Genomic DNA, 27,559 nt, shown 5'->3' on the forward strand with positions numbered 1-27,559 from the left:
TTAATCAAACATATTCTACGGCTTGCGGTTTTTAGCATGGAACATGCTTTTGTCTTGACCACCTGGCCGGATTCGTTACGAAAACATCGCACAGGCAGCGGTAACGAAAACAAAAAATAAAGTCACGAAAGTAGCGCGGCGCGGGCTGGGTGGCTTCAGTCGGCCGCGAACGGCGCTTCGGGAGTAACGTGTGACCCGCGCCCTTCAATTTATTTTATTTTCCTTCGAATTTGGACAGCCAGCATTCAGAGAATCAGTGGGCAAATCATGTTCCATGTTTAATAATTTTAGCCGTTAGGGTTTAAGTAACCATCGTCTTTAAATAATAACTTATTTCTTTTAATAAAACCTATAAACCAATTGTGTCCGGGTACTTCGATTTTAAACGGTGTGTTAATATTATTTTCTTTAATATACTGTCCAATTAATTCGAGGACTACTTTTTTTGTGAGACGTGCTTTTCTAACGTATGCAAATTTTCTGCAGAAGATGTTTCAATCTCTTTGGGTAATATTGTACTTCTGCTAAAACTGTCTTGTCTTCTTTCGTAAACATGATAATACATATCCATATGACATATTATCCTGTTTTTTTACACATTCAACTGTTTTTTGTAATTTTCCTTGGTCGTAAGCTCCTTTATCTGTCTTTCGTTTATATTTACATGTGAAAAAAATGCACATTAATTATTATCACATGTTAGATAAGCACTTATTTTAAAAACTTATTGTCTATTAAATTGAAACACATGCACTCTTCCGAGTACCTACCTACTTAGCTAACATAAAACTATAACAATAAAATTATAAACATTTTATTTCAATTGCGAACATTTTTTCAATCAATATAAATAATACGTCATGTCCAAAGAGATTGGATTTCAATCTCTTTTGTAGTGTCCCATCACTTGTTAAAATAATGACTATACGAATTCATAGAAAATATATGGGGGAAGTGTGACACAAAACAAAGGCACACTTACACCACCCTTTCGTGGGGGAAGTGTGTCTACTCGATTAAAGCTTTAAAATGATTATCAATAAGTAAAACGATAACAACACGTGAAGCAGGGTATCAAAACACATATACTCACCAAATTTTACAACCATAATGTGCAGATTTCCGTGTTTTAAAAAATAGTTTAGTAACAGCTACCATCTCACTCATCGACTTCAAAATCTCGTCTGGAGAATAATCCATGTAGTCACCTCAAATAACATGGTATCGCCACCATTTCTGATTATTTTTATAAATCGGTGACTCTCCTATCACCTTTCCATAGATGGCATCATCCAATTTGTAGTAGATACTGAGATATCTTAGTAGCTACACTTACCCTGACTCACCTTAATTTGATATTTTCAGACACTGCTTCTATTCTACGAATGACTGAATTTCTTGATAATTGAACATATTCAATACCTAGCTGAAATAATTGCCTTCTTATTTTTAAATTCTTAAAACAATGTTTTGATGCAGCAAGCATTACCTACTTCTTTAATTATGTTGCCGTTGTCAAAGGGTTTTTTGTGCATTGCAAGTATATGTGCAATCCTAACGGCCCACGTGCGCCGCGTAGGTCAAAATGGAGCTTTTATGGTATTTTCAGAACATGATCTTGGACGTTCCTTAAATGTTGTAGATAATCTATTTATATGATTTTTAAGCCTTACTATCCTTTATATTTATTTTAAACATTTGATGACTGCATAAAGTATTTTGATTACATAAAATAGTATTCTTTTAAACCTCTCGATCTAATGTTTTAGAATATAGTCATATTTCGGTACATAACTGTGCAGTTGTGTTAAGATTTTTTACGTTTATTAATTTTTAAACGCATTTATGAAACCATTAGTATAATTTATTACGTGATAATTTTTGTAAAATATTCATGATAAAAAATTATATTGATAAACTCTGTGATCCCAAATTTGACAAGAATTAGGCATTTTATTATTCAAATAATGGGCACGATTAACACATTTGAAGATACTTAATTCTAAAGATACGATTATAACCTATGTCTTTGACCATTGAAATGTGATAAACATCCTACGAATAATGATTGTTTTATAATAATTATTGACCTAAGAATAAGGTAGTATTTCTTTGAAATACGCCATTTCTATTGGCATTTCCCAGTGGTTAAGCTACAACATACGGCCATAGCCATAAATTGACAAACGATAAACGAAGTAGGGAGTAAAATTATGTTAACGCACGTGTTTGAACATGTACCTAAAAAAATCTTTTTTTTAAAACAGTACACGATGTTATAAGGTTAAGAATAATATACCTAGTGAGATATCCAAGGTTCAGTGACTAGCTCAGGTGTTGATAGAACCCCGGATTCACAAAAATTAAGTAAAAAAAAGTCTTTCTTGTTCGTACGTGGTCTTAAATTTTCATGGTTAGTTTTACAAAAGTTTACTTTCGGGTTTTTACAGAGTTACAGTGATTTAGGTCTGTTCACTTTGACAAGAAGACGCTCACTGCTCGCCACGGGGTTCTTCTACCACTCTTCAACCCAAGCCAGCTTTTCAAGGAACCCCCGTGATCGGCCAAATCCGATCGGATGATCTTTTGATTTGGCAAATCACGAGGTGGACCTCAGCGCCTGCGCGTGACGAGTTCAGCGTTGCGCAACGTGCGGCAAAATTATAATATTTGAATTTACTTCATTCCTTCATTTAAACCTTATAACTAAACATTTTATTTCTTATAGCTAATACATATTTTTTTTTTTTATAAAACAAATTTATTATATTCTTAAACAATTGATTGCATACATCATCTTTCATACTTTAATATTACCTTAACGTTTGCTTTTCATCTTCGTCCAGCATGTGACTTCCATATACCGGACGAAGAACTTTACCTAAGAATAAAACATTTATGTAGTTCAGCAGGGAACCAGATCCGGTGTTTTATTCAATTGTTTATAGAGATCAGGGTAGTGGTTCGGCCCACTTTTATTTAATATTTATAAACACCAAGAAAAGCCTGTTGATAACAGGTATGTGTCACTAGGTGTAAGCAAAATTCTCTGAAGAATATTTGGATCAGTTTAAGAAAACCAAAGGTAGCGCATCCCTACAAATGCGAACAATAATAATTTATGCTTGATATAGTAAGTATCTTGAGTAAGTGAGCTGGGATTTAGGCTCTCCATAAAGTTTATGAAGTACTCGGCCCCTGGGCCACCCCGGAGGAGATTGGCGGATAAAGTCAGTAGACGCAAAGAGATTGAGTGTTGAGCTTAAGTAAGTATGTGTGAATTTAATTTGATGTTTTAGCCCAGTTTCACATTAAAAATCTTCTCGACTAGGAGATAGTCATGTAGCGAAACTGGGCGCCATGTGGCATCTTTCTTCCGTGCAAATAGGCAATGCCATGCCGGACAGTGACGTCACGTAGCTAGACGAAATGTGACATTTCGTTATTATAGCGCCACATGTCGGGTGAAATTTATTGCTTTGTGTGCGGAGGATATTAAACTACATGACGTGTTTTGCGAAAACCGATAAAATCACATCAACATATTCAACGTCTTGCAGTAAAGACAAGTTTAGATGTGTGACCAGGCTTGATTTAATCCTATATATTTTTTTTAGTTTTACCTTCATCTTCCACAAGACTACGTATGGTTAGAAAATAGAACCACATAAAGAAAACAAGTGGTACTAGTAGTAGTTATCTTACTTTATGTGGTGAGGAGGCACTCATTAACCAGAAAGTAAACAAAGACATCTACATTATTATTGATAAAAGATTTTTAGATAAAAAAATCGGTCAATAGTAAGTTTGAATTATGATGATTTCAATAGTGATAATTATACCTATTTAGTTGCTAATAATTATTGATGACACTTTCCCAAGTCAAGTGAGACATGCGGCACCTAGTTGTCTCATGAATGAAGGTTTGAGTGACTTAAAAAAGGACAACTACAATTCTACAAAAGTATATAATTAACCAGCAATGTAATAATGCGTAAATAAACTGCGAATAGTCTTTATAATACTCAGGTGTCCAGTAATAAAAAAATGAAGTTCAGAGAATTTTTACTTTATTACTGGATCCGTAAAATTGTTTTTGTAGATGTCCGAGTTTACGTAGGGACTGTCGGAGTAAGTGATCTGCTGTTCTAATCTTGTTTACTCCGCTCGCTGTGATATTATGAGAGTAAAAACTTGAATTAACTGGTAGTGTATTTATCTTTATAGTTTGTTATTCTGTATCGTTTGCATTTTTTTTTCATAGTAATCGTATATATAAAAAAAATCATAGTTGTAACACTAATGAAAGGGGTTTTTTTTATCTGGCAAATAAATCCAAGAAAGGGTCTGTGATAAATTAAAAGACTGATCAATATTTCAGAAATATTTTATTGGTATGTATTATGGATAAAGTATATACATTAAAAGGATATAATAATAATAATCGAAAGTAATAGACAGTAGACGCCGTGCTTCAAAGTCATAGTCACACCGATTCAATACTATTTGTGCACTCATACACTTACTGAAATACACTATAATAATATTACTTACCGCTGAGCATGTCTTGAAGATGGAGAATGATGACTCACACATTAGACGAAAGCTAACTGTCTAAAAGCACAGAAAACATTTTATTTATTATGAAATAAGAAAAAAAAATAGATAAATGACGAACTCTTAATTTTGATCATTTTGACAAGTATGCACTTCATAAAGTCTTCTAGAATAAATAATATGTAAAAAATTAAAAAGGCCCTATTAATTAATATACCTAACATCAATTTTTTTCAAGATATCCATCTTATCTTAAATAATAAGCTCAAATTTTTTTTTTAGGTATATGTTGGTAATATAAGGTTAATAGTAATCGAATATGTCATGTTCGTTTAAATATTATAATCTCATACGTAGATTTGGTATCCTCGTATTCATTACCATGTTATTGTTCCGTTTGTTTTTGAAATCCGTCGATAAAGTCATCGGATAGATTGTATATAATTATTATAATGTTAATATATCATGGTAAACATAAGAGTATATCACAGGAAACTTTAATAAAATTAATGTCGGCTATACGTGCACGACAGACTCAAATTTTTGGGTGATAGTATTTACATTCCGGATCGTTGCAACTACCGTCAACTTCAAATGGACAGAATATTGCCTGGATATCAGCAGCTGAACTGTAAATAAAAAATAAAGCATGGGTTCATAGTTTCTACGCTATGTATGGATTTATATCATGTCATTTATGCAAGAAAATAAGGCAATTTTGAAGATTTGCTTAGTTGTCATAATACGTAATTTAGTTTAGTACACAAAACAATTTATGATTTAGCAATAAATACTAATTAATATACTGCTTTGCTTTTATTAAATTCTTAATAATAATCTACTACCACCACATACATAATATTATCAAACAAAATGTGAAATTGATAAGTCAATCAAAAATAGCCGATAATACTTAAAATGATAATAATACTTGAGATCCTTACCTATGATGTAAAAATTGTAACGGTGATTTGTAATCTTCAACTGAATGGCAGTTTTTGGATGATACGGCTAGTTGAGAATCGTTAGAAGGCGGTACAGTGTGTATGGAAGATATTCGTAGATTTAATGAGTACCCTTCTGTTCCCGTGTTTCCCAAAATATTTTCATCTTTTCTCAGACTATCTTCATTGGAATTGTTTTTACTTTCGTCTTCAACGGTTAACGATGAAATAATTATTTGTTTATCGTCACACATCTTATCATCGATTATGACATTTCGTTTTGTTTTAAATTTGTCCTCTATAGGTTTTACGACAACTTTTGATTTTTTAGTATTTTCTTCAATAACATCGAGCAATTTCTCTTCGGATATCTCTGGTGATTTCACTAAAAGACTGTTAAGATTTTTCAATATAAATACTAAATAGCTACATAATATTAAAGGAATATACATTATTATTGGATTACAATCACAAATTTAACTGAAAATATTTTAATTTGAAAGGTGTTTGCCGAATTTATCATAATTTGGAAACCCCAGAAACAAACTTATTAGAAAAATTATTTGTACCATATGGGACTTTACCATAACACAATCACTGCTGACATGTTAATTAATATTTAATTATCACATTTAAATATCATGTTAATTATATCTAATGGCCAACAAATGCAAACGCGCCAGCCGCGTTGTCAGCACTAAATGAGTTAAGCTGTTGAAGTGATCATTAATCAAACCGAAATATACCAAACAATATGCAACTGACGTGTGTTATTTCTAAATTGGTGAGGCACCACCGTGTGGGTTCAAGTTCCAAATATTTAAATAATGAATAAATAAACAATGTTTCTGAGGTGTTATTCCAAATTTATGTATTTTTTTTAGGAAATAATAATATAATAATTATAATATTGATTAACAAAGAATGCCATATTTTAAAGTCTTGTATATTTATTCATTGAATAAAAAATCCTATTTAAAATGAAATAGATTATTAGTTCCATATTATATCTTATTATATTTTTATGGTCAAAAGTTTAAAATAAGCAAGAAATAATATCTATGTACCATTATTATTAAAGTAAAGGTTGATTAGAAAATCAATCGATATACATGATATGTAACAGCTAATGATAATAATATGTAATGTATTGAAAGTAAACATAAAGATAGACAAAAATCATACACATACCTACAATCTTTCACTTCAATATTACATATAGGCAGTTGTGTTTCTTCTTTTGATATATCAGTCATATTTTGTAAACAAGATTTTTTGTTGTCTTTTGATCGGGTGACCTCTTGCGTTAGTGTTCTATGATTATTGATATGATCAACAGAAATTTTAGTCTTTTGATTCTCTTTAGGTATATTTGTAATTTTATCACTTCCAATCAGTCTTGCAATTTGCGAATTTTTATTATTATCAAGAACCAATTTGGACACATTTTTTTCTAGATTCGCAATATGTTTAGTCGATTCGGCGGAAATACTTTTTTGCTTAAACGATGAATCGTTCAGTAAAGTATTCTTGGTAAATTTAATATTAGAGAAATATGAACCACGTTTAATGGAATGACTTTTGGACCTAAAAGAAATGTAAAACTTTTAAAAATTACAGTACTTATAGGATGTAAATATGTATAAAGACTAAAGATGTTGGTATGTAATCTAGAAGCACCGGATGAAGACAGAAGAAATCCAGCATCTTCCTGAAGTAGATAATTTATTTTTCAACATTTCAGTCACATGTAAAAATTAGGAACATACTGACTTGTTAGATTTAAAAAACATTTATAATATTTAGTAGGGAAATAGAGTTAACATATGGGAATATGTAGTGTTTTGTAAAAATTAATATGAATACTTAATCTGTATTATTTTGACCTTTTCATATGGAGTCATTAAATTATTTTAAATTATTAAACTGATATGTGCATGACATATAACATAAGCGATGAATATTAACCAAAATTTTTATTTAATTTGATTGCTTGCAATTTTACTTGCTGGATTTTATTGTGAACAAATCCGATGCTTCTCAATCATTAAATCAAGATGTTTTTTTAAGTTCAATGAAATAAAGACGAAAACATTGTACCTAGTGAGTAGGACTTGATGTTGTTTTCTAAGACGCATTAAATTGCGGTTGGCTGCGTGCACCTTGTGTTGGTTTTGTGAGAGGGCAGCCCTGGAGGATTGTAAGGAAGCCGCGACGGCACGAAATTGAATGGCGAGCAATTCAGTTTTCTGCTGCAGGGTTTTGCCTTCTTTCGTCAACGACTCCAGCATATTCGTCTGACTTGATATTTTTTGCCTAAATAAAACTAGGGTGTTAACACACAAGAAATTGAACATGATAGTTAGCTAGTCTTGTTTTGCAATAATACAGTTTTGTTTTGATGATTCAAAAATATTACCATAGAATTATGATAGACAGTCTTTTGTTGGTGGTTGTAATCCTTAACAAAGTAATTAAACATTGCACGTAATATAAATTGCAAAATATTACAGTAAAAATGTAATAAGAACACGGTTAATTAAAAATTCGCAGCAAATCAAAATTATTGCGAAAATTCATAAAATCTATTTAAGTACAGTGATTTCGAATAATAATTTTTTCGAGTTTTACTGTTTTTTTGCCACACATTTTGCAATTTGTAATTTTTTTTTCGATTTTCTGTCGAATTAACGGGATTTTACTGTACTTGCATACAATTTGGTAAAATCGTTTCATGGTTAACTTTATATGTACATGACAATTCAACATACAGAAACAGAAATTAATGAAACATTTAAAATTGTAAAAATACAACCTAGAAATGGCTATTTGCTGTTCCGATATAGCTTGAGTATTAGTGGTTGAATGTAGTATATTTGACATTTCAATCAGAATATTTTTCCCATCAATGGATTCCGAAGATGGAAGTTTTTTGTTGAGTTGTGATATTTTTATTGAGTTTTCAAGGACCAATTGTCGGGCTTGCCGAACTTTGTCCAGTTCCGCCATTCTTTTTATTAATTTCCTGTATTCTTGTTGATCGGATTCAGGTAAATGTTTGACAGCCTAAAAATTCAAATACATAATTAATTGGGTGGAAAAAATCACATATAATAAGAGTATGTATCATGGCTGCCACAAGAGCCAAGAGCTGACAGGGCTCTAGACTGGGGGCCCGGTGTGGCAGGTCGACCAGTTGAGTGAGATAAACACACATCACAAATTTGCTCTAATAGTAAAAAAAGTCTCCTGCGGGCGCTACTTTACTTGAAGATTATTAACATTTACAAATATGTGGCTATGTGATGAAATTCGATGTGATATGATGATTGATACAGTTAAATGATAATTCACGTGTAGAAATTAATTAAAATTATTTTTTAGTTTGTTTCCAGACTAATAAAAATGGCTATATATCAATTATATTGAAAGGTTGCATGTTACTTGACTGGCACAAAGAGGAGTCATGATCAGTGCTTCATAATAGAATACAGAGTGCCGACAACTGAATAATTCAAGTGGATTTATTTAGAAATACTAAAAATCGCTAAAAATACACGGAACGCCCTTAATTTTACCTTGCAGCCCTGGAGTCCGATTAGGGAATTCCATTTAGGGAACACTAATGTAGAAAATCACACTGCCCTTAACCTTAGCGATATGTGTGGGGGCCATGATGTACATACACTAGATAAATGTAGACATCCATCAATGTAGGTACAGAAATCAGGGTCTGCATAATAAAAACTAATGTCGAACCTCGATTTTAAGTGCCCGGAATTCATGTTTTCCCGTTATTTGCGTGTAATTTTGGCAATGCCATTTTATTTCAGTACATTTTATTCCCGGTTTTACATTTTTATTTCCCGTAATTTACGTCTGAAATTCAAAATTTAATTTATTTTAACACATTCAATTTTTTATGCATGAACGAAAATATATGAATGCACGGCAATCGTCAAAATTTTAAGTTCCAAATGCATAAGTGCATTTCTTTTTATAAATACGCCTGCCGTGTCCAAGGCCAAATATACAGCGCGATTGATTTAGTGCATAATATGCGCATTCCTTTTTTACAGATATGGCTAAATGTACAAGTTCGTAAAACGTGGTGGGCAATCTTTTACTTTAGTAATTCTCCATTTTGGCTCGAATGTTATTGCGCACATTCATTTAAAAATAGTGATGTAATGCACGTGGCAGGACGTGAACGGTCAAAAATTAGTGACTAAACACATTTAAAAATTGGCAATATACAAACAACATAATAGTTGTAACTACTCAATTGTTGATCGACCAGTTAATTAACCATGTATGTGCGCTTAGTGCTTGGCCACAGTGGTCGGGCGGGCAGCAGGACGGCAGTGGCGTGTACAACCCGGTTCGGTGACAAAACAGAACAAGACAAAACAGAACATGACAAAACAAAACAGTGACAAAACAGAACATGACAAAACAGAACAGTGACAAAACAGAACAACGATAAATATAACTATGACATTTCAGGAAAAATATAAATTTAATATTGAAATTGTCCTATCTCTATTGTGTTGATAGATTTTTACTAGCAGAGATTTTCAATACGCCATAATAAATCAAATTATATACCTAATTTCTGCATTACTAATCGCTAGAAAGCCGCAAATAAACTTAACTCGGTGTTGCCGGCAAGCTTAGGATGGGTTTGGGTCGAAATCCCGAACGCCGAAATCCCGAAAAATAATTAAGAAAGATAAAAAAAATGCTTTTTTGTCTCTCCTGAAAAAAAATTGCGCAATCGTAACTCTTATCTTGAATTGAGCAAATTTTTACAAAATGTATGATTTTTTTGACTCTCTTGTAAAATATGCGCAATTCAAAATAAGTGTTAAGGTTGCGCAATTTTTCACAGGAGAGACCAAAACCCATTTTTTCTACAAAAAAATGTTTTTTTTGTTTTCCTTGTAAAATTTGCGCAATTCAAAATAAGTGTTACGATTGCGCTATTTTTTACAGGAGACAAAAAACCATTTTTTTCGTGATTTTTGATTTCGTCCGGCACCCCGGTTATTATTAGCTAATGCTCATACAGGTCGCCTTGAAGTTATAAAGAAAAAGTATGAAACACTCAAGGTATAAACACTATGAAGTAATCGAGTGGCAATAGTCGTGCATGATTATCAAAATCAAACAGATAAATTTAGGTATTTACGCCAAATGGCCAACATGCAGTGATTACATTATACAATTTTATATACTCTATTTATAAAAAAATGCATTATTTTCAAAATAACGGTATTGTAAAAAAAATGAAAGTATATAGATATTATATCTTGATAATTTCACTTAAAAATTGGTTTATTTTTTAAATATAAAATATTTATATATAAGTAGGTATATGTATTTCGTGTATTATATAATTTAATTAATAAATAGATTCAACAAAAATTAATGTTTCATTTTTCCCCTGGCTGTTCTGTTTTGTCGTGTTCTGTTTTTTCTTGTTCTGTTTTGTCATGTTCTGTTTTGTCCGGTCACCGTACAACCCAAACGTATAACCGTGTGTGATATGCCCAAAAAGAAAAAACACTGTCTACGAGCATTTCACATGCGCACGACGCTGCCGCGCCACCGCCCGCCTGACCACTACGTTCTAGCACTCAACCTTACAGTCACTTGCTGCTGACATTTTTCATTCTTCTAATTTACATCATTTTTGCATGTTTTGTTTGTTAAAGTTGTTTTGTGTTGAACACAACAAAATTGTATAGTACATTTATTCCCCGCTACAGTGAAACCCTGATTCTACGATTTTCAAGGGACCCTAGAAAAAAACGATAAATGCGGGATATACAAATTTTTTTAAAAAAAAATCTCGTTTTTCTCCTGGATTTTTTCGACGTCTTGAATTATTTTCAGTTTCTCAGCTACAGTTCTAGTTTACTTCATAGGGGGCATTTTAGTTGCGGCTTATAAAAATTCATGATACGAGATGCGAGGCAAGCCTGAGCTTCGACCGACCTGTGCAAACAAAGCGACGCGACTGGAAGGTCTGTAATAGTATGTATCATAAATAATTCTACGAAAGCGAAATGAAAAATATTCGACAAAAACGGTCAATCGGGATAATATTTGTGACGGGACCACAATATTTAGACGATAGATTGAGGAAAACGATTAATCGGGGAACGGTTAATGCGGGATTATTTAACATTGTTCTTATGGGTGTTTGGCGGGACTTTCAAAAATTAACGATCCGTGCGGGAAAACGATTTATGCGAGAACGGTAGATCGGGGTTCCACTGTATACACATTTTTTTTTCTGCCAGTCTTTTCAAAAACACAGTCGGGGTTTCACTGTTTTCAAAATTGCTTATTATGAAACTTATATTGAAAATATCTCTGAAAATTTTATTGTTTTGCCGAACTTTAATCAATCTATGACCGAAAGATACTGTTGATAAAAAAATACTAATATTATGTACCTATGTCCGTAGAAATATATGTATGCTGTTCATAAAAACTTGTTGGAAACATTTTGACTGGATGGAGAACAATAATGAAATGTGATTTTGAAAAAAATAAAATACAATTTTAACTAAAACTTCTGACATTTCAATATTTTTTGATGACATTTTAATGTTTACGTGATCTATTATACGGTATTTCACTTTACAGTTTACTTTACCTTTCCAGGAATGTATCTCGGTTGTAAAGTAATAACCTGTTGTTACGCGTTGTCCATGGATTTTCTGCTGGCAGTACGTATTATCGTCCAATATGTAAGACTTGCATGCATGGATCAAAAAAGTTTAGCCTAGAATTTTCACGTGATATTTGCGACATATGCACCCGGGCAGCAGAACAATAATGGTGAACCTGCCGTTAAAAACACCAAATACACTATGCAGAGCATTTTGATGTATACCGATTTTCACAACCTGTCAAACAGCAGCACACAACGACTACGTGTCTAAATCTTCAAATTGCGTGCAGTAAATCCATACACGTTTACTGTAACAGGCGCTATAAGGTATATATCATTAATGTATGTATACTGTAATAATTATTCTTAAACATTTACTCACCATAGGAGTGTGTTTTACTTGAGCGGGTATAGTAACGGAATCCTGATGAACAGGTGGCAGTTTGTTTTCTGCTTTAGATCTTGCACTTTTAAGGAAAGCCTCAAGATTCTTTTCAAATTCGCCTTGTTTCTTCAACTTGTTGTGCATTGTTATTAAATTTCTTGTTGTTTCACATTCACTGTCAAAATCAGAATCTCCTAATTTGATAACAAAATTTGTATCACCAGGTTTGACCGCTACTTCTTTGACTTCGACCTTGGTCTCTTTATTTTCTTGGCTGACAATCGGTTTTTTTGGTAAAGTTTTGACACTCTTGCTCATCGAAGATAACAGTTGAGCTCTTAACATTTCTTCATCTTCTTCATTATCATCATCTTTTTGAGTAATAGGTTCTTTTGGGATTTCCTCTAGTGTATCATTATCATTCTGTGCTGGTTCAATTACAAGATTATTGTCATAATAGTGGTTATAGAGATATTGATCATCAGGCTGCGGTGAATATTCTCCATACTGATAATCATCATACACGCCCGCCATCGGGTGTTGCTGATATACCAAATTGTCATGTATGTTATTTTCATATATAGGGTGATCGTCTACCTCATCATTGATTTCCATATCCACAGCTTCGATATCAGTTTCTGCTTCATTTACTACCTCTCTCAGAGGAGAAAAATCTACAGCCTTTTCTAATGCATCATCTGAAAAGGTAGTCGTAATGGATCTCCGTAACTTTAATTGTTTCTTCCTTTCATATTTTTGTCGCTTTTTCCGTGCCATAGCTTTCTTTAGCATGGCCGATTTTAATGCGATCGTTCTCAATTCTGCTGTATCACTGTCGACATCGTCAGTCGTATGTTTGTCGATATTGGTATTAATTTCGTCAAATTTGACATCAGCGATAAGATTCAGTTTGAGTTCAGTATTTTTAAGGTTGCGAGATGATTTTGATTTGAGAGCCAGCTGTCTCAGAACTTCAGGGTCATCATCGGATGTGCAAAGCGCTTCATATTGTAAAGATTTGGTTGACGACAGTATTTTATCTTCATCGCACAGTTTAAATTGTTCGACTACACTGTTTGCATTTTCCATGTCAATAATGTCAGGGTGATTAATATTTGGCGTGACTTCAGGAGCTTTTATCATGCAAAACAGTCTTGATTTGAGGGAAGATTTTTGTGTTTTAACTACAGGTGATATTCTGACGGCATTTCTTAACCTACGTCTTTGGTGAGCTGTCTCATCATCAGAATCACTGGACGAGGACTCATTTTTGAGAAGTTTTGTTTCTTTTGTGCGAGTCTTTTTATTAGCATTGGGGTTAACAATGGCAGAGCGAGGGCGTAGTTTCCGTTTTCTTTTATTGGATTTGTTCGTAGGTTTAACTTCACTTTTAGTATTTTCATCGTTCTTCACAATTACGTCTTCAGTGGTGGAAGAAATTTCTGACAATGACTCTAAATTTATAGCCGGTTTCACATGCTGGGAACCTGTAATAGAAAGTATTATATTGTATTGGATACAATTTTGGTAATTTTATGATACCTACTCCATATCCTCATTGTGATCTAGGAATAACCAAACCAAAACCTAACACAACCTACAGTAACTTAAACATAAGTTGTGTTATGTTTTGGTTTGGTTTTTGGTCTCAAAACACCTTAACCAAAATGACCAATACACAATATTATACAGCACTCACCAGTCATAAGTGACAGACGCCTGGCTTCTTTTTTTTCTAGTGCCAAGTTGATGTTTTCGAGAACTTTTATTCTCTCCTTCAACAAATATTCTTCTTCCGACGATATGTCAGTGATGTCTTCGAGATCACTGGCATCGTTGATTTCTCCATCTTCAGGGTCAGATATTGTTATAACATCATTTCGACTGCGGTCTTTAATTAAGTCGTTCTCCAACTCGAGTGTACACATTTTAAGTATCATCAAAACCCTTTAAAGATTTATATGCCACCGCGAAACTTTAACAAATGACCAGCTGTTACAAATTTTATGCACATTGAGTGCAATTTTTTGACTTTATCCCAACCTTGGGACTACGATCTTCCGACGTTATCTTGTTTCTTATCAACACGCAGTTGAAGCAGCCTTACGTACATTATCTATGACGCGTAGGGATGTGTATACAAATATTGATACTTTTTGACCGATACCATACTGATATTGATACTTTTTTTATCAATATTGGATGATTCGATAGGTATCTTTGTCGAACCCTAGACTCGATTATTTCTGGCATAGTTTTTTTTACATTCTGACACCTGCGGGTCTGTTCTATACACAAGCCTGCTTTCGGTCCGCAACGGCAGCTAAATAGGGTAGGAAAGTATTGAATTATTAACACTTATTGTAACAAATCCAATAATTTAGATATAATTGTTACAATAAGTACTATGTTGTAACAGCCTGGATGAGTGACCACTTTTGCAATATGCAAAATAACATTTTGACATTTTATTATTAATATGTTAATGATAGAATTCATCAAGACCTGCTTAGAGTAAACAATAATTATTGACGATAACAAATATTCTTCTATCTATAAAATATCTAAAATTGTGTATGGTTTATTTATGGCATAATATTAGATATTTTTTTTCACATGAAAAAATAATGCTCTTGGGTGGTTTCGAACCACCGACCTTTCGGTTAGCAGCCGAACGCCCTGCCCTACCTTTGCATCAACGGTCGCCCCCGGCAATAGCGACAATTTTACGGTATAAAAATAGTAATTGCGAACGTTTGAATTTTTTCGAGCGCCTCCCGGCTTTAGGAGAAACAATCGCTCTCAGACATATATATGTTCCAATGTACTTCCGTGTAGGGGAGGTACTCAGCATCAAGCTACTGATGCATTTATTTTATAAACTGAGACACGCACATAAATATTATGGACTAACATATCTAGGGGGTGTCGGGTAACTCAGGTGGTGATGTTTAGCACCCCTCGATAGTACAATTTTTTTTTCCTTTTTACTTTTTTTTTAGTTACTTGTCATTTCTAGTCGTTCTCGTTGATTATGTATATCCGGGTGTGTAACATAGTTATATTTTATTACCAGTAATAAAACGCTCAAACTTTTCGAGTTAGTGTTTATTCAGAACACAAATACACATTAACATTGTTTTCTCAATTATTTTGATAGTCACAAACCACAAAAAGTTAGGGCCGCTTTCAGTGAGCCCCTAGTTTTTATGCTTCATTTATAACTATATGTCATTTATTAGATAAAATTTATTACCAATCTTGATAATAGTTCACAATTAAATTTAGGTTCTCTCTTAGAGTACCTCTAGCTTAATATTCTTCGCTTCCAACATCAAAAGCTAAAGTTAATTTTATTTAAAATAAACTTCGTTAATATTGTCAATTAAATTTAGGGTACCACTTATAGTACCTCTGGTTTAATATGTTTCGCTTCCAACTTCAAAGGGTAAAGTTAATTTTATTTAAAATAAACTTCGTTAATATTGTCAATTAAATTTAGGGTCCCACTTGGAGTACCTCTGGTTTAGTATGTTTCGCTTCCAACTTCAAAGGGTAAAGTTAATTTTATTTAAAATAAACTTCGTTAATATTGTCAATTAAATTTAGGGTCCCACTTGAAGTACCTCTGGTTTAGTATATTTCGCTTCCAACTTCAAAGGGTAAAGTTAATTTTATTTAAAATAAACTTCGTTAAGTCAATTAAATTTAGGATCCCACTTGGAGTACCTCTGGTTTAGTATATTTACTTATTTATAACTTATTATTTAATTATTCTATTAGTTATTAATGTTTTTTTATAAATAGCCAAGTGTCAAAGTGACGTTTCTTTATTTACCCGGAGGAGTATTTGGATGAGGATTTGGAGTCCGGAGAATTTTGGAATGGCCACGAAACTTGGATTAAACGGGCGTGATGTCCCTTTGAAGGATAATTTACAACTGTTTTATTTAAAAAAAATGGGCGGTTTCTTGGCACGCAGCGACCATTGCAAATTTGTGATTGGTCGATTCCCAAAAATACCGTTTAAGAGCCCATGTGTTTACAAAATGCTGCGCCGTTTTCTCCACTTTATTTGACGACCGACATTTCCAAAGGCTGTAGTTTTTTTGTTTTCCTTCATATAAGTGGGTGTACTTGATTCCAAAAAAAAATTCTGGAAAATTTTCATTTAAATTCTTTTGAAAATTTCTCACCCCACCCTTGCACCTGTCAGACGAATGTTCCGAAAAAAAAAATTAACTTCTCGGGATCAGCTCGTTGAGGTGTCAAAAGATAGGTGATCTTAATCCAGAAGGGATTGCGTTTGCAGATATAAAGAAAACTACGAACTCGCGGAATTATGATCGATTTGAAAATCGTTTCCAGCTGTTTTTTTGTACACCGACTATACGGTACATTCTTAGTCTAAATCTTGCATATTATTAAATCGCATACTGGTAAATTACAATTTCACTATTCCTAATACTTAATATCTAATTATTTGCTTCCGCTCATCCCTTACACACCAGCAAAATCCCGCTAAATAACCAAGTGATACGATCATAGGTTTTTTCTGCTCCGCTAATTGACTTAGGAGGTCAATAGCCGCTTTTTAGGTCTACAAAACCTTATTTCCGACTTCCCATTTAAGACGGGAAGTCCATGGGTATGTCAGTACTTATATAAAAACACTAAAACAGACCACACGGAACAATAATAATATAATATTACAGTCAAGTAAAATATAATATAGGTATGTATGTACCTATAACAAAATACAAATAATCATTAAATTATAAATAAAAACAGAAAAGTTAATTTATTTACTGCTCTAGTGCCTAAATGGATATATTGACCATGTCAATAAAATGACAGCTATGATATAAGTATCATGGCCCCCACAAGGGGAGTTGACAAAGCTAAGCCTTAGACTAGCCTAAGGGCCCGGGTATATGAGGGGCTGCCGGGCGAAAATAAGTCACCTGCGGCGCTACTTTACTTCGGGGCTATTAAATATTTTAAAAAAAATGTGGCTGTGCGTCGCAATTTGATGTCATATGATGATTGATATAGGTAGGTGCTTAAATGATAATTCACGTGTAGAATTTGAGACACATTATTATAGAACATCACACTACCCTTCACGTTAACGGTAGGTAAGTGGGCCCACCAAAGACCCTGGCCTGGGAGCCCGCTTCAGGATGTGGGGCCATGATGAGTCTACTTCAATAAAAGCATCATTCCGTTTATATATTCTATTCTTATATTATGCGAAGCGACCCAAAAAAGATTTGCACTCAAATCGACTTAACTCCTTTGCATTAACTCTTTCAAAACTTAACATCCAAAGAAAAGACTTCTGAAAATACTAGTGGGTGCGGTCTGAAATATACTTACATCTCGGTGACAAGTGTACTCGCCTGTTTTGTGCTGCATTATTTGTTTTGAACCCAGCATGCTGAAGACGCGGCATTATATTTAATTCATCTCATCAAAACGACGTCTAAAATGCATAGTGCGCGTCAGAGATCGTGATATGTATGGCCCCCCTCTCACGGAGCTGACGGAGCAACTGAAAACCGACGGAACTGAAACTAAAATTCCAACCAGTATCTAGCTAATGTATTTCAATGGTGGCTCGCTGACGGCGAGACTGGAATCTCTCAGTTTCAAAATGGTCGCGAAGAGACGCGACATGCTAGTCCTTTGGTCTCTGAACTTTCCAGTCTCCGTAAAACAGTGGTACCAACATCATTAGATTCGGTGAAAAATCATATTTTCTTACCAAAATTGGTAGCACTGCGACCAAGTGTCATGCTATGAAAACCATTAACATCCCAAGACGTCAAAAGTACAAGATAAGCAAAATTATTGAAATAACCTTATTCTATTCGAGTAAACGTAGCAGCGTGCGTGTTGTCGGTTTTTGTATAAAACAGCTGATGGTCTAGTTTGACGGTTTGAAGTTATGTGATTATTCTTTCAAGTGGTTTCAGTAGCGCCGTGTGCGAGGCATCACATTGGTCAGTTTATGAGTACCATCACCAAACAGTTCCACCAGATTTCAGTTGCGCCGTAGGAGGAGGGCCTACGTCTTCACAATATTATGAAAATCTTATTAAAATTATAAATAGCGATTTAACGACATTTGAGCGGATAATCCCACTAATATTTTCAAACGTATCGATACTTTTCTTTCGATACGACACTTTTAATCGAAACGATACCGATACCTAGTATGGATACTTTTTCTTTCGATACAACCCTAATAGCGCAGCCATCTTGTAGTCTATGGTACTATAAAAGACTAATGTACGGTGTTACCACCTTCTTATGTTGATAAGTCATTTATAAAAAAAAAAACTTTAAAAATATTATGTATGTACTTTTCAAAGATACTTCTACTGATATTCTATCGAACGTGTTTTATTGTTTTTAAAGTTTCAATTAATTTATACTTTTGGTTCTCCCTAAATCCAAATTACCCTCTATTGGCAATTCTAAATACCTACCCAAAGAGATTAAAAGACTGGGAGGAGTCCAATCTCTTTGTACCTACCTAACATGTTTGAATTTAACAGTTTTTATGAAAATATATATCAATATGTATTAGGAAACTACCCTTGTCATATTGATAATCTTTGGATATTACAGAGACTAATTTATTTTTATTGGTCACCGAGAAATATTAGGAATATTGTTATGGCATTATTTGTAATATGTGGCAACATTGAAAACAACTGTCACCACTGACTCATGTTGACTAAAGTATATTGTTTAATTGTTTGTCTATGGGCTACAGTGAAAACAGATTATATGAAAGTAAATAACATTGCATTTCTATTATGTTCTTCTAATACCAGAAGAACAACAAAACGAGATCCATGGTCTGAAATTTAAACATAAAACTGTTTTATTCTAATTACAATAAAAAAGTTAAGTAGTTTATTTTGCAGGCGTGTAGTATTATTTATCTAGTGAAAATGGCACACTATAAAGGTGCTGCTTCTGAGGCAGGTAGAGCCATGCAACTTATGAAGAAACGTGAAAAGGCTCAGCAGGATATTGAGTTGCGAAAGAAAAAAATAGAGGAAGATCTTCGTATTCACAATATAGAAAATAAGTTTGCCACCCATTATGATGCAGTCGAACAACAACTGAAAAGTTCCACCATAGGATTGGTTACGCTCGATGAAATGAGAGCTAAACAAGAACACATCGTCAAAGAAAGAGAGAAAAAATTGGCTCAGAAGAAAGCAGAGAAAGATAAAGAGCGTTTAAAAGAAATTGAAGCCAAACAAGCTCAAAAAAACAAACAGAAACAACAGGTATTGGTATTTTTGTCCCTCATGGTTAAACAAGCACCTTGTAAAATACTATCGTTCACCTACAAGGTGGTTAAAGAAACAAACTACAGTATACTTTAAGCGTAGTTTATTTCCAATTTGCAGATTCAGGCTTTATCATTTGCCGTTGATGAAGATTCAGATAATGATGATGGAGGTGACGACAGCGATGATATTGACAGCACCAAAGATAAAGATGGTAGCGGTGAAGACCTTAAAGACAAACTCAACAGTTGGAAAGAACAGGGCGAACCGGTCTGTGTAACATTCATAATACTTCAATATTTAATTTATAGGTATATCGATCGCTATCCTAATTTACGCCCTCCAGCTCTATTTCCATGCTCTTCTGCGTACACAATAAATTTTTCTTTTCAATGCAGCATCATAAGTTAGTCTTCTTGCTGACATTTTAAACTGTAATTAGGGACAAAACTTTTATTCAAACTCAAAACATTTAGGCAGTGGCTACTGTAACCCAACTACCTGCTTTGCCGTGTTGGACAACTGACCCCCTCACTACTAGTAATCAGTGATGATTTATCACAACTGCGGAATTTTACAGCGATTGTAAGACACTATTGATTATAAGACGCACCCCGAATTCAGAAACATCAAAATAAGAAAAAATATGCATGAGGAAATACAGTATATTGAAAAGGCAAGACTTCAGTTTGAATTTGTATTTGTCAATACCGTAGATCTTACAGTACAGTAGAAAGTAATCCGGATAATCAAAAAACGTAATAAATGTTTTTATTTCTCGAATAAACGTATTTTAATCTAACTAAAAAAAATTACCATTCATCCGTGCCTTTTGGTGATCTTCTTGGCACTACAAACCTTATAGAGGTATTGGCTTCCACTGGCATCTGTCTCCATCCAGGTCTGTCCAAAGCCGCTTCCCTCCAGTTTTGAACACCCAAGGTTTTAAATCCAACTCAACACTATCTCTCCATCTTTTGTGAGGTCATTTTTTCTGATGCTCATATTATAATATCTCTTTTTATGTGGTCTCTAGATCAGGGATCGGCAACGTGACGCCCGCGGGCGCCAGTATGCCCTTGGAGAATATTCGATGCGCCCTCAAGATACCATCAAATTATAATACTGTCACTCCACTAACAAGTTGAATTTCATGAAAAAAAAATTATTATGTCCGCGAGAAAAAAAATGGTTCTGAGATTCATGATTCAATGTGTGGTCCCGTGACAAATGTTACACTCGAAAGTCCAGCTTGAGTCATAACTTTATAGTTGAAAATGTCACTCTGAGGCGGACTAAACCGGCCCAGATTTAATTAATAAAAGTGAAAAAAGTACTATAAAAATCTACATTTTTCTAAATTAATAAATAATAATAAAAAAATCATCATACATTTCCTAAATCTTGACATATTATTGAGAAATTGGGAGAAGAAAACTCTATTTGTACTAAATATATATAAAGATTATGGATACTCTCATAGAAGAGTTTTCTTCTAGATTTGAGTAATTTGTGTTATTAGAACAAGTGGTGAGATTTCTTATAAATCCATTTAATATTTACTGAAAATGATATACTCAGTATGATTTCAATATATTTTGAAATCAGTAACACCCAGAATTGGAAGTAATAAATAAGTATACAAAATGATACTATATTAAAAGCACATTATACCTAATGATAAAATGTTTTGGAAGTTATTCTAATGTAAGAAAATGAGCATTAAAAAGTATCTTCATACTCTGCTACGACTTATTTTTGCGAGTCTCTGTTTTCTAATATGAAATACTTAAAATCAAAAACAGACCCTCACTTTGATAATTGCTTAAGTACAGGTAATTCTAATTATGTAGGTACCTGACTATAATAAGTTAGCTGAAGATTTACAGTGCCATGCGTCGCATTGATTTTTTTTGCAAAGCATGTATGTATATAAATATATGTATGTATATTTAAATATACGAACACCCATTTTCAAATACGTATTAACAATTTAAATTTATAATAATGTTGAAAATTTCAATCTTGGTTTATTGTTTAACATTTTTAGTATTTTAGTATCAAGGTTGCCGACCCCTGCTCTAGATATCAATTTGAATCGATGCATCATATAAAATCAATCCTATAATTATATATGTATCCTAATTCCATACATTTTTTTTACTGTCTAACGAGGAATTGTGAAAATCATTTATTATTTTAATCGAGTTATAAACTATTTACCATTTCAAATAAATAATATTTAGTTTGTTTATAGCCTTCAAAGAAAATTTGTAAAAATCCTGATGTTGACACGTCATTCTTGCCGGACCGTGATCGAGAGGAGGCCGAATTAAAGCTTAGAGAAGAATTGAGACTTGAATGGACCATGACACAGGCCACTCTGAAAGACCAGCCTATTACTGTCACATTCAGTTATTGGGATGGCTCTGGACACAGGCGAAATGTCACATTAAAGAAAGGTATCATCTATTGAAGTAATTTTATTACAGACCGAGACTTCATAACTGGAATGTCATGGCTAACAGGAAAGCATGTGCGGGTACAACTACCAAGTTACTGAACACATTCTCTAGGATTGCACACTGAGGGGAACCGAATGACTGGAGCTGGTTGCCAGGGTCCATTGACATACTAACCCAATTGGCCATGCTGATTTGTTATCAATAGAGGTCAACTTGGAGGCATTTGAAAAATTTTCTGCGTTGTATGGAGGATGGCATAATTCTGATTCCTTTTTAAATTCATAAATTCAATTATTGACTCTTCGCTTTGACAGTTTCATTACACACTGCTCGGTTGTTACATCAGTCCCGTGCGGCTTCGTCTCAGGAAAAGGAAGTGTGGCACTAAAATCTCTTCATTCCGACACATTTCAAGTATTATGGAAGGCGGCTGTGCACACATCGGGTCTGCATATACATGAGGAGTGCAGTTGGAGTATCTCAAATCATAGGTCTCATCATAATTGAATGAACCAAAAATTGTACCATAGATGAAACAAGCTTCCAAAAAACTAATCTAAAACAGTATTTTGCAGTAGTATGTAGGCTATAATTTGTTATAGAAAAGGTTCATATTATAAATAATGATAATAATTATTACAGGTAATTCTGTGTACCAGTTTCTTCAAAGATGTCTTGATACGTTAAGGCCAGAATTTGGTGAACTTAAAACAGTCTCTGCAGACCAACTGATGTATGTAAAAGAAGATTTGATACTGCCACACCACTACACATTCTACGATTTTATAGTTACTAAGGTACACAATGCATGACACAAGACTGTATTTATTATTTAGATAGATACTGTTATCCCATCGCGCCCTATCAGCGCCAATTTGGTGCCGGTGTTACAGGATGCAGGAAATTATGAAAATCAAAAAAATTGAATGATATTTTAATTTTTTTTAAAGTTGAAATTACTTAATAATAGATGTAGCTATCATTGTATGATGTTAGTTATATACAATCCAATATATTTTTAAAGAAATATTTGATTTATAAAATCTATTTTTATTTAAATTTGTCAAAATCAGTTCGCTAGGTATGAGTTGTTTGAGACATCTTCTAAATATCTTGAAGAGTATTATATTTAGCTCCAGTTTTAGTATATCTTCCTTTTATTATTTACATCATGGACTTTTTATCTATAAACCCAAAAAACCCAAAAAACTATATTTGACATGTTTTTTTCATTCCACTTATATACAAAGTTTACTTAAAATGTAAATACTTAATAGAAAAATTCAAAACCTAAAACTATTTAAAAGATTTATTTGAATTGAATGGATAATACATGAGTTATATCAATTTTAGTAATCAGTAAATCCCGTCAATCAAATCAATCCTGAAAAATTAATTCTGTCTGCAATGAGTTAAAAGAAAATCTTTCATGTTTAAAATTTTACTTTATTTTTCTATAGTATATTCTAAATGATTTTACTTGATAGTACTTACTTGCAAACATATATTGAAAGCATTTAATTTTCTTCATTATATTATATTGCAAATAATGTGAATTCTTTTGTATAGGCGAGAGGAAAGAGTGGGCCACTGTTTCAATTTGATGTTGCTGATGATATTCGCCTTGTCAATGATGCCACCCAAGAAAAACAGGATTCACATGCTGGCAAAGTATTACTAAGGTACTTCCTATAAGATTTTATAAGTAAATATTATCGTGCTTCATAATCTGGTCAAATATTAAAAAAAATATTAGACGCTGATGTTTTTGTCCTTTGCTACTCACATTTCCAATAGGAAAAGAATTGAGATTACAGAGAATTATGATTGCTGTATGCAGGGGTGAAGGGTGGAGGTAGGCTGTTAAGATCCAACATAAATAATGCACACTAAACTTTGTCAGTCACACGTATTTGTTTTCATTGAACTAATACTATGTGTAAATTTTGTTAGTTTTTAAAATTCAATTAAACCCTGTCTAATTCAAGTCATAGTAGATAATAATGTAGTAAAAAAAATCTGTTTATATATAAAATATTTTTTATCGATTATGGTTATGATAATTATAGGTAGGGCTTAATGAATTTAAAAAATTAACCAACACCATCTGTAACATGTATTAATTCAACGAAAACAAATAAGTATGACCGAAAAAGTATGCACTTTTTTGTCAGATCGCCCATAGCATACTTAACTAAACTATTATGGTTTGGTTAGGCGGTGTTTAAATGAATTTTAAAAAATAACCAGCACCGTCTGCAAATTGCATTCTTGTTCAATGAAGACAAATAGTATGACTAGCAAAATTTATTATGCACATTTATGTCGAATCTTAATAGCCTACCTCCACCCCTCGTCACTGGCTGTAGGTATAGTCCAAACTAAAGTACAGACAAAAATTCCAGGCTAGCTACCAATATAATCAAGTGGCAACATGTATGTTATGCGAGAATGTATTTATATGTCAGAGGTACAGTAGTAAACGTCAAGCCCGTATCTAGATTGTAAGTCGTAGTTCTAATCCTACGATTTTGATTGTTCACAAAATTGTTAAATCACGTGAATCACTATTTTGATTTTTATTTTTTCAATGCATGAAAGCATTTTTTTCTTTCTGAGTGCTACATCTCAGCACGGCATTTGGCCTTCTCCACAGGATCCTCTAATCTGGCTCTTGTTCCTCACTAATCTACAAAAAGCGACTGAATACGACTGAGTGACCATTATGGTTCATCTTTATTCTGTAAACTCCTGTTTTAGTGTGGGACCAGAGATTTTACATAAAATTTTTCACTCAAAGACTACTAACTTCACTTCCATCATTATGGATTAGGCACCATGCTTCACGCCAATTTATGTCTGCCCTTATGATTTTGTATAAGTATGAATCTTATTCTGCATATATAAATTACCTCTTTTTTTTACAGATCCTGGTATGAAAGAAATAAGCACATATTCCCCGCGTCGCGCTGGGAGCCATATGACCCTACAAAAACTTATGCCAAGTACACTATAAAAGGAAAATGATCTGATTGTGTATGTGTATATATAATTGGATACATTGTAAATAAAAAGTTGTTTTTAAAAAATATTTTTTTATTCATTACAAATTTTCTTTACCTATGCCACCGCTACTAATGCATTGTTAGAGTGTTAGAATAGAGTTCTTATATTCTATGATTATAATATCACTTTAAGTATGTTCACATTAAGCACACAATCTTTAACAAAACTATTATTATATTGTTCAAAATGATATTAAGCCATGTGCAATATGAATATTTACTATGTAACAACCAATTGATGACTTTACCACAAACAATAAACATTTTATCTGAATGGCTCTAGCAATAAATTTAAACATATATCAAGTGAATTGAAATTATGTTGAATATAAGTTTATAGCGCCCATACACGTGCATGGATTTACTTGCACCAATAGTGAGTATTTTAAACTATCGTGACAATAACTGCTTACATGTAAAAGTGCTGACTGTCTCTCCAATCTCACTCTTCAAGAGTAAGCAAGATGTGATGTTGTCATTTTATGGTACTATTTGACAGTCGTAAAAATCTTTTAACCTCAAAATGAGTCTGTGCAGTGTAGTTCGTTTTTTTCCCGGCGGGTTCGCCACTCGTTCTGCTGTGCAGAAGCAGATATCAAACAAATCTGACCGTCACTTAAAAATTCAAAAGCTTCTGAACATTTTTGATTCATCCATGCAATCTTACAACTTGCAGGATAATATCTGTTTACACGTGCATTTTTTTTGTTATGGCCGCGATAATATGTACTGTCAGCAGTAAATCCATTCACATGTAAACTAGGTATTATGGCCCAATGCACACTGAAAGTCGACTCAACATCAACATAGCCATAAAACATAACTGTCACCAATGTTGAAAGTATCTCACACAGCCACGACAGTGATGCAACACAACCTGTCAAAACAGATAAACGTCATTGTACATCTGACATAGAAATAGCGATTTTGTATTGACGCTAAGAAAATAAGATGGTGGAAATATTTTGTACATTAACAATAATTGTCAATTAGAAATATATGAATGCACGGTGTTCCTAATGTTGGAAGGATATTTCATTGCATACCTGAAAATGTAATTACATTATGATCGTTGCTATTTGATATTTTTTTGCTCTGTTGTGATCTGACACTGACTGGCTCTCCAGGATGGCGCGGCGATCTTGTCAGTAAAACCTCTTTAATACGAATTCCATGGGACCAAAAATCGAAAAAAATTTCGAATTACAAAATATGAAATGTATGGGGGAAAAATACAAAAATTTTGAATTTTTTTTGTTGATTTTCATTAATTTCGTTTACGATCATAGATGTGTCCAATTCAGTGTGTGTTAATGGGTCATAAAATGTCAGGATTATTTATATTACCTTCTTAAAATAAGTAATTTATAATGTTTTAAGAAAAATCTGTCACAATTTTCAATGACTGGCTCATGAAATTGTGTACTTTATTACGATTTATTGAATATTTTTTATGCCCGGACTCTGAAATCATTTTGAATTACGAAATTCGAATTAAGGGTATGGTTTTGTATGAAAATAATGTTCAATGAACTTTTTTTGCGAAAATTTCGAGTTACTGCGAATTATTTCGAATTATCCGTGTTCTTATTAACGAGGTTTTACTGTAGGTTGAAAAGTAACTGGAGCACTATGACTGACTATGCGGCGTGTTATTATTACTGCACACAAGCGATATTCATGCTGCATGCTTCCATATATCGTCGGTCTTTTGTAAAAAGGGCGAATTAACCAAAATGCTACTTTACAGGAGGAGGACATGCTTTTGACATTTATTTGTTTTTTACCTGTAGATGATTATAAATATCTAACAAGTTTATAATAAAGCTTAGAAAGAATACTGTCATTATAATAGGTATTATTATATAATATTTAAGTACTTTCCTGTGGAGATAAAAATTCGCCGTTTTTACACAACATTGTATTTTCATTAAAATCTCGATTTCGCCAAAATGGTTGATTCGCCCTTTTTACAAAACACCGACGATGTTGCATGCGACAGCAGCCATTTTTTTCAACCAAAAATATTGTGTGGGCTTTGTGTTCGGAGGTATATTTAGTTTAATGCGTTTTGTGAAAGCCAGCAAAATGACATCGACAAATTCGACATGTTGCAGTCGAGACGAATTTGTATGTGCGTCCCGG

At 33.2% G+C, this 27,559-nt stretch overlaps 2 protein-coding genes across 2 annotated transcripts; one reads left to right on the forward strand and one right to left on the reverse strand.

The window, feature by feature from the left end:
- Nucleotides 1-4,371: 4,371 nt before the first annotated feature.
- LOC147064092 (uncharacterized) lies at nucleotides 4,372-14,691 on the reverse strand. The gene is made up of 7 exons (XM_085958596.1): nucleotides 14,271-14,691; nucleotides 12,569-14,058; nucleotides 8,317-8,567; nucleotides 7,602-7,817; nucleotides 6,693-7,088; nucleotides 5,502-5,894; nucleotides 4,372-5,186 (listed from the first exon to the last, which is right to left on the reverse strand). Exons 1-7 carry the CDS (start codon nucleotides 14,509-14,511, stop codon nucleotides 5,093-5,095), a joined length of 3,081 nt encoding a protein of 1,026 aa, XP_085814722.1. The 5' UTR covers nucleotides 14,512-14,691; the 3' UTR covers nucleotides 4,372-5,092.
- A 4,649-nt stretch (nucleotides 14,692-19,340) lies between these two features.
- On the forward strand, nucleotides 19,341-25,686 carry LOC147064093 (protein FAM50 homolog). The gene is made up of 6 exons (XM_085958705.1): nucleotides 19,341-19,881; nucleotides 20,005-20,154; nucleotides 22,142-22,346; nucleotides 22,992-23,146; nucleotides 23,919-24,031; nucleotides 25,277-25,686. Exons 1-6 carry the CDS (start codon nucleotides 19,537-19,539, stop codon nucleotides 25,374-25,376), a joined length of 1,068 nt encoding a protein of 355 aa, XP_085814831.1. The 5' UTR covers nucleotides 19,341-19,536; the 3' UTR covers nucleotides 25,377-25,686.
- Nucleotides 25,687-27,559: the final 1,873 nt, after the last annotated feature.

The sequence above is a fragment of the Rhyacophila brunnea genome, unplaced genomic scaffold (genome assembly GCF_057557595.1).
Source record: "Rhyacophila brunnea isolate RB1 unplaced genomic scaffold, BYU_Rbru_1.0 scaffold_8, whole genome shotgun sequence".
NCBI classification, from domain to species: Eukaryota; Metazoa; Arthropoda; class Insecta; order Trichoptera; family Rhyacophilidae; genus Rhyacophila; species Rhyacophila brunnea.

What these genes read in the sequence shown, in the direction of transcription:
- LOC147064092 (XM_085958596.1), bottom strand. Translation starts at nt 14,511, where the DNA reads ATGATACTTAAAATGTGTACACTCGAGTTGGAGAACGACTTAATTAAA. An exon ending in AAGTAAAACACACTCCTATG is followed by an intron (nt 8,568 to 12,568) that starts GTGAGTAAATGT and finishes TTGAATTTTTAG; the next exon opens with GCTGTCAAACATTTACCTGA. An exon ending in CATCAAGTCCTACTCACTAG is followed by an intron (nt 7,089 to 7,601) that starts GTACAATGTTTT and finishes CATTTCTTTTAG; the next exon opens with GTCCAAAAGTCATTCCATTA.
- LOC147064093 (XM_085958705.1), top strand. Translation starts at nt 19,537, where the DNA reads ATGGCACACTATAAAGGTGCTGCTTCTGAGGCAGGTAGAGCCATGCAA. An exon ending in GGAAAGAACAGGGCGAACCG is followed by an intron (nt 20,155 to 22,141) that starts GTCTGTGTAACA and finishes GTTTGTTTATAG; the next exon opens with CCTTCAAAGAAAATTTGTAA. An exon ending in ACGATTTTATAGTTACTAAG is followed by an intron (nt 23,147 to 23,918) that starts GTACACAATGCA and finishes TCTTTTGTATAG; the next exon opens with GCGAGAGGAAAGAGTGGGCC.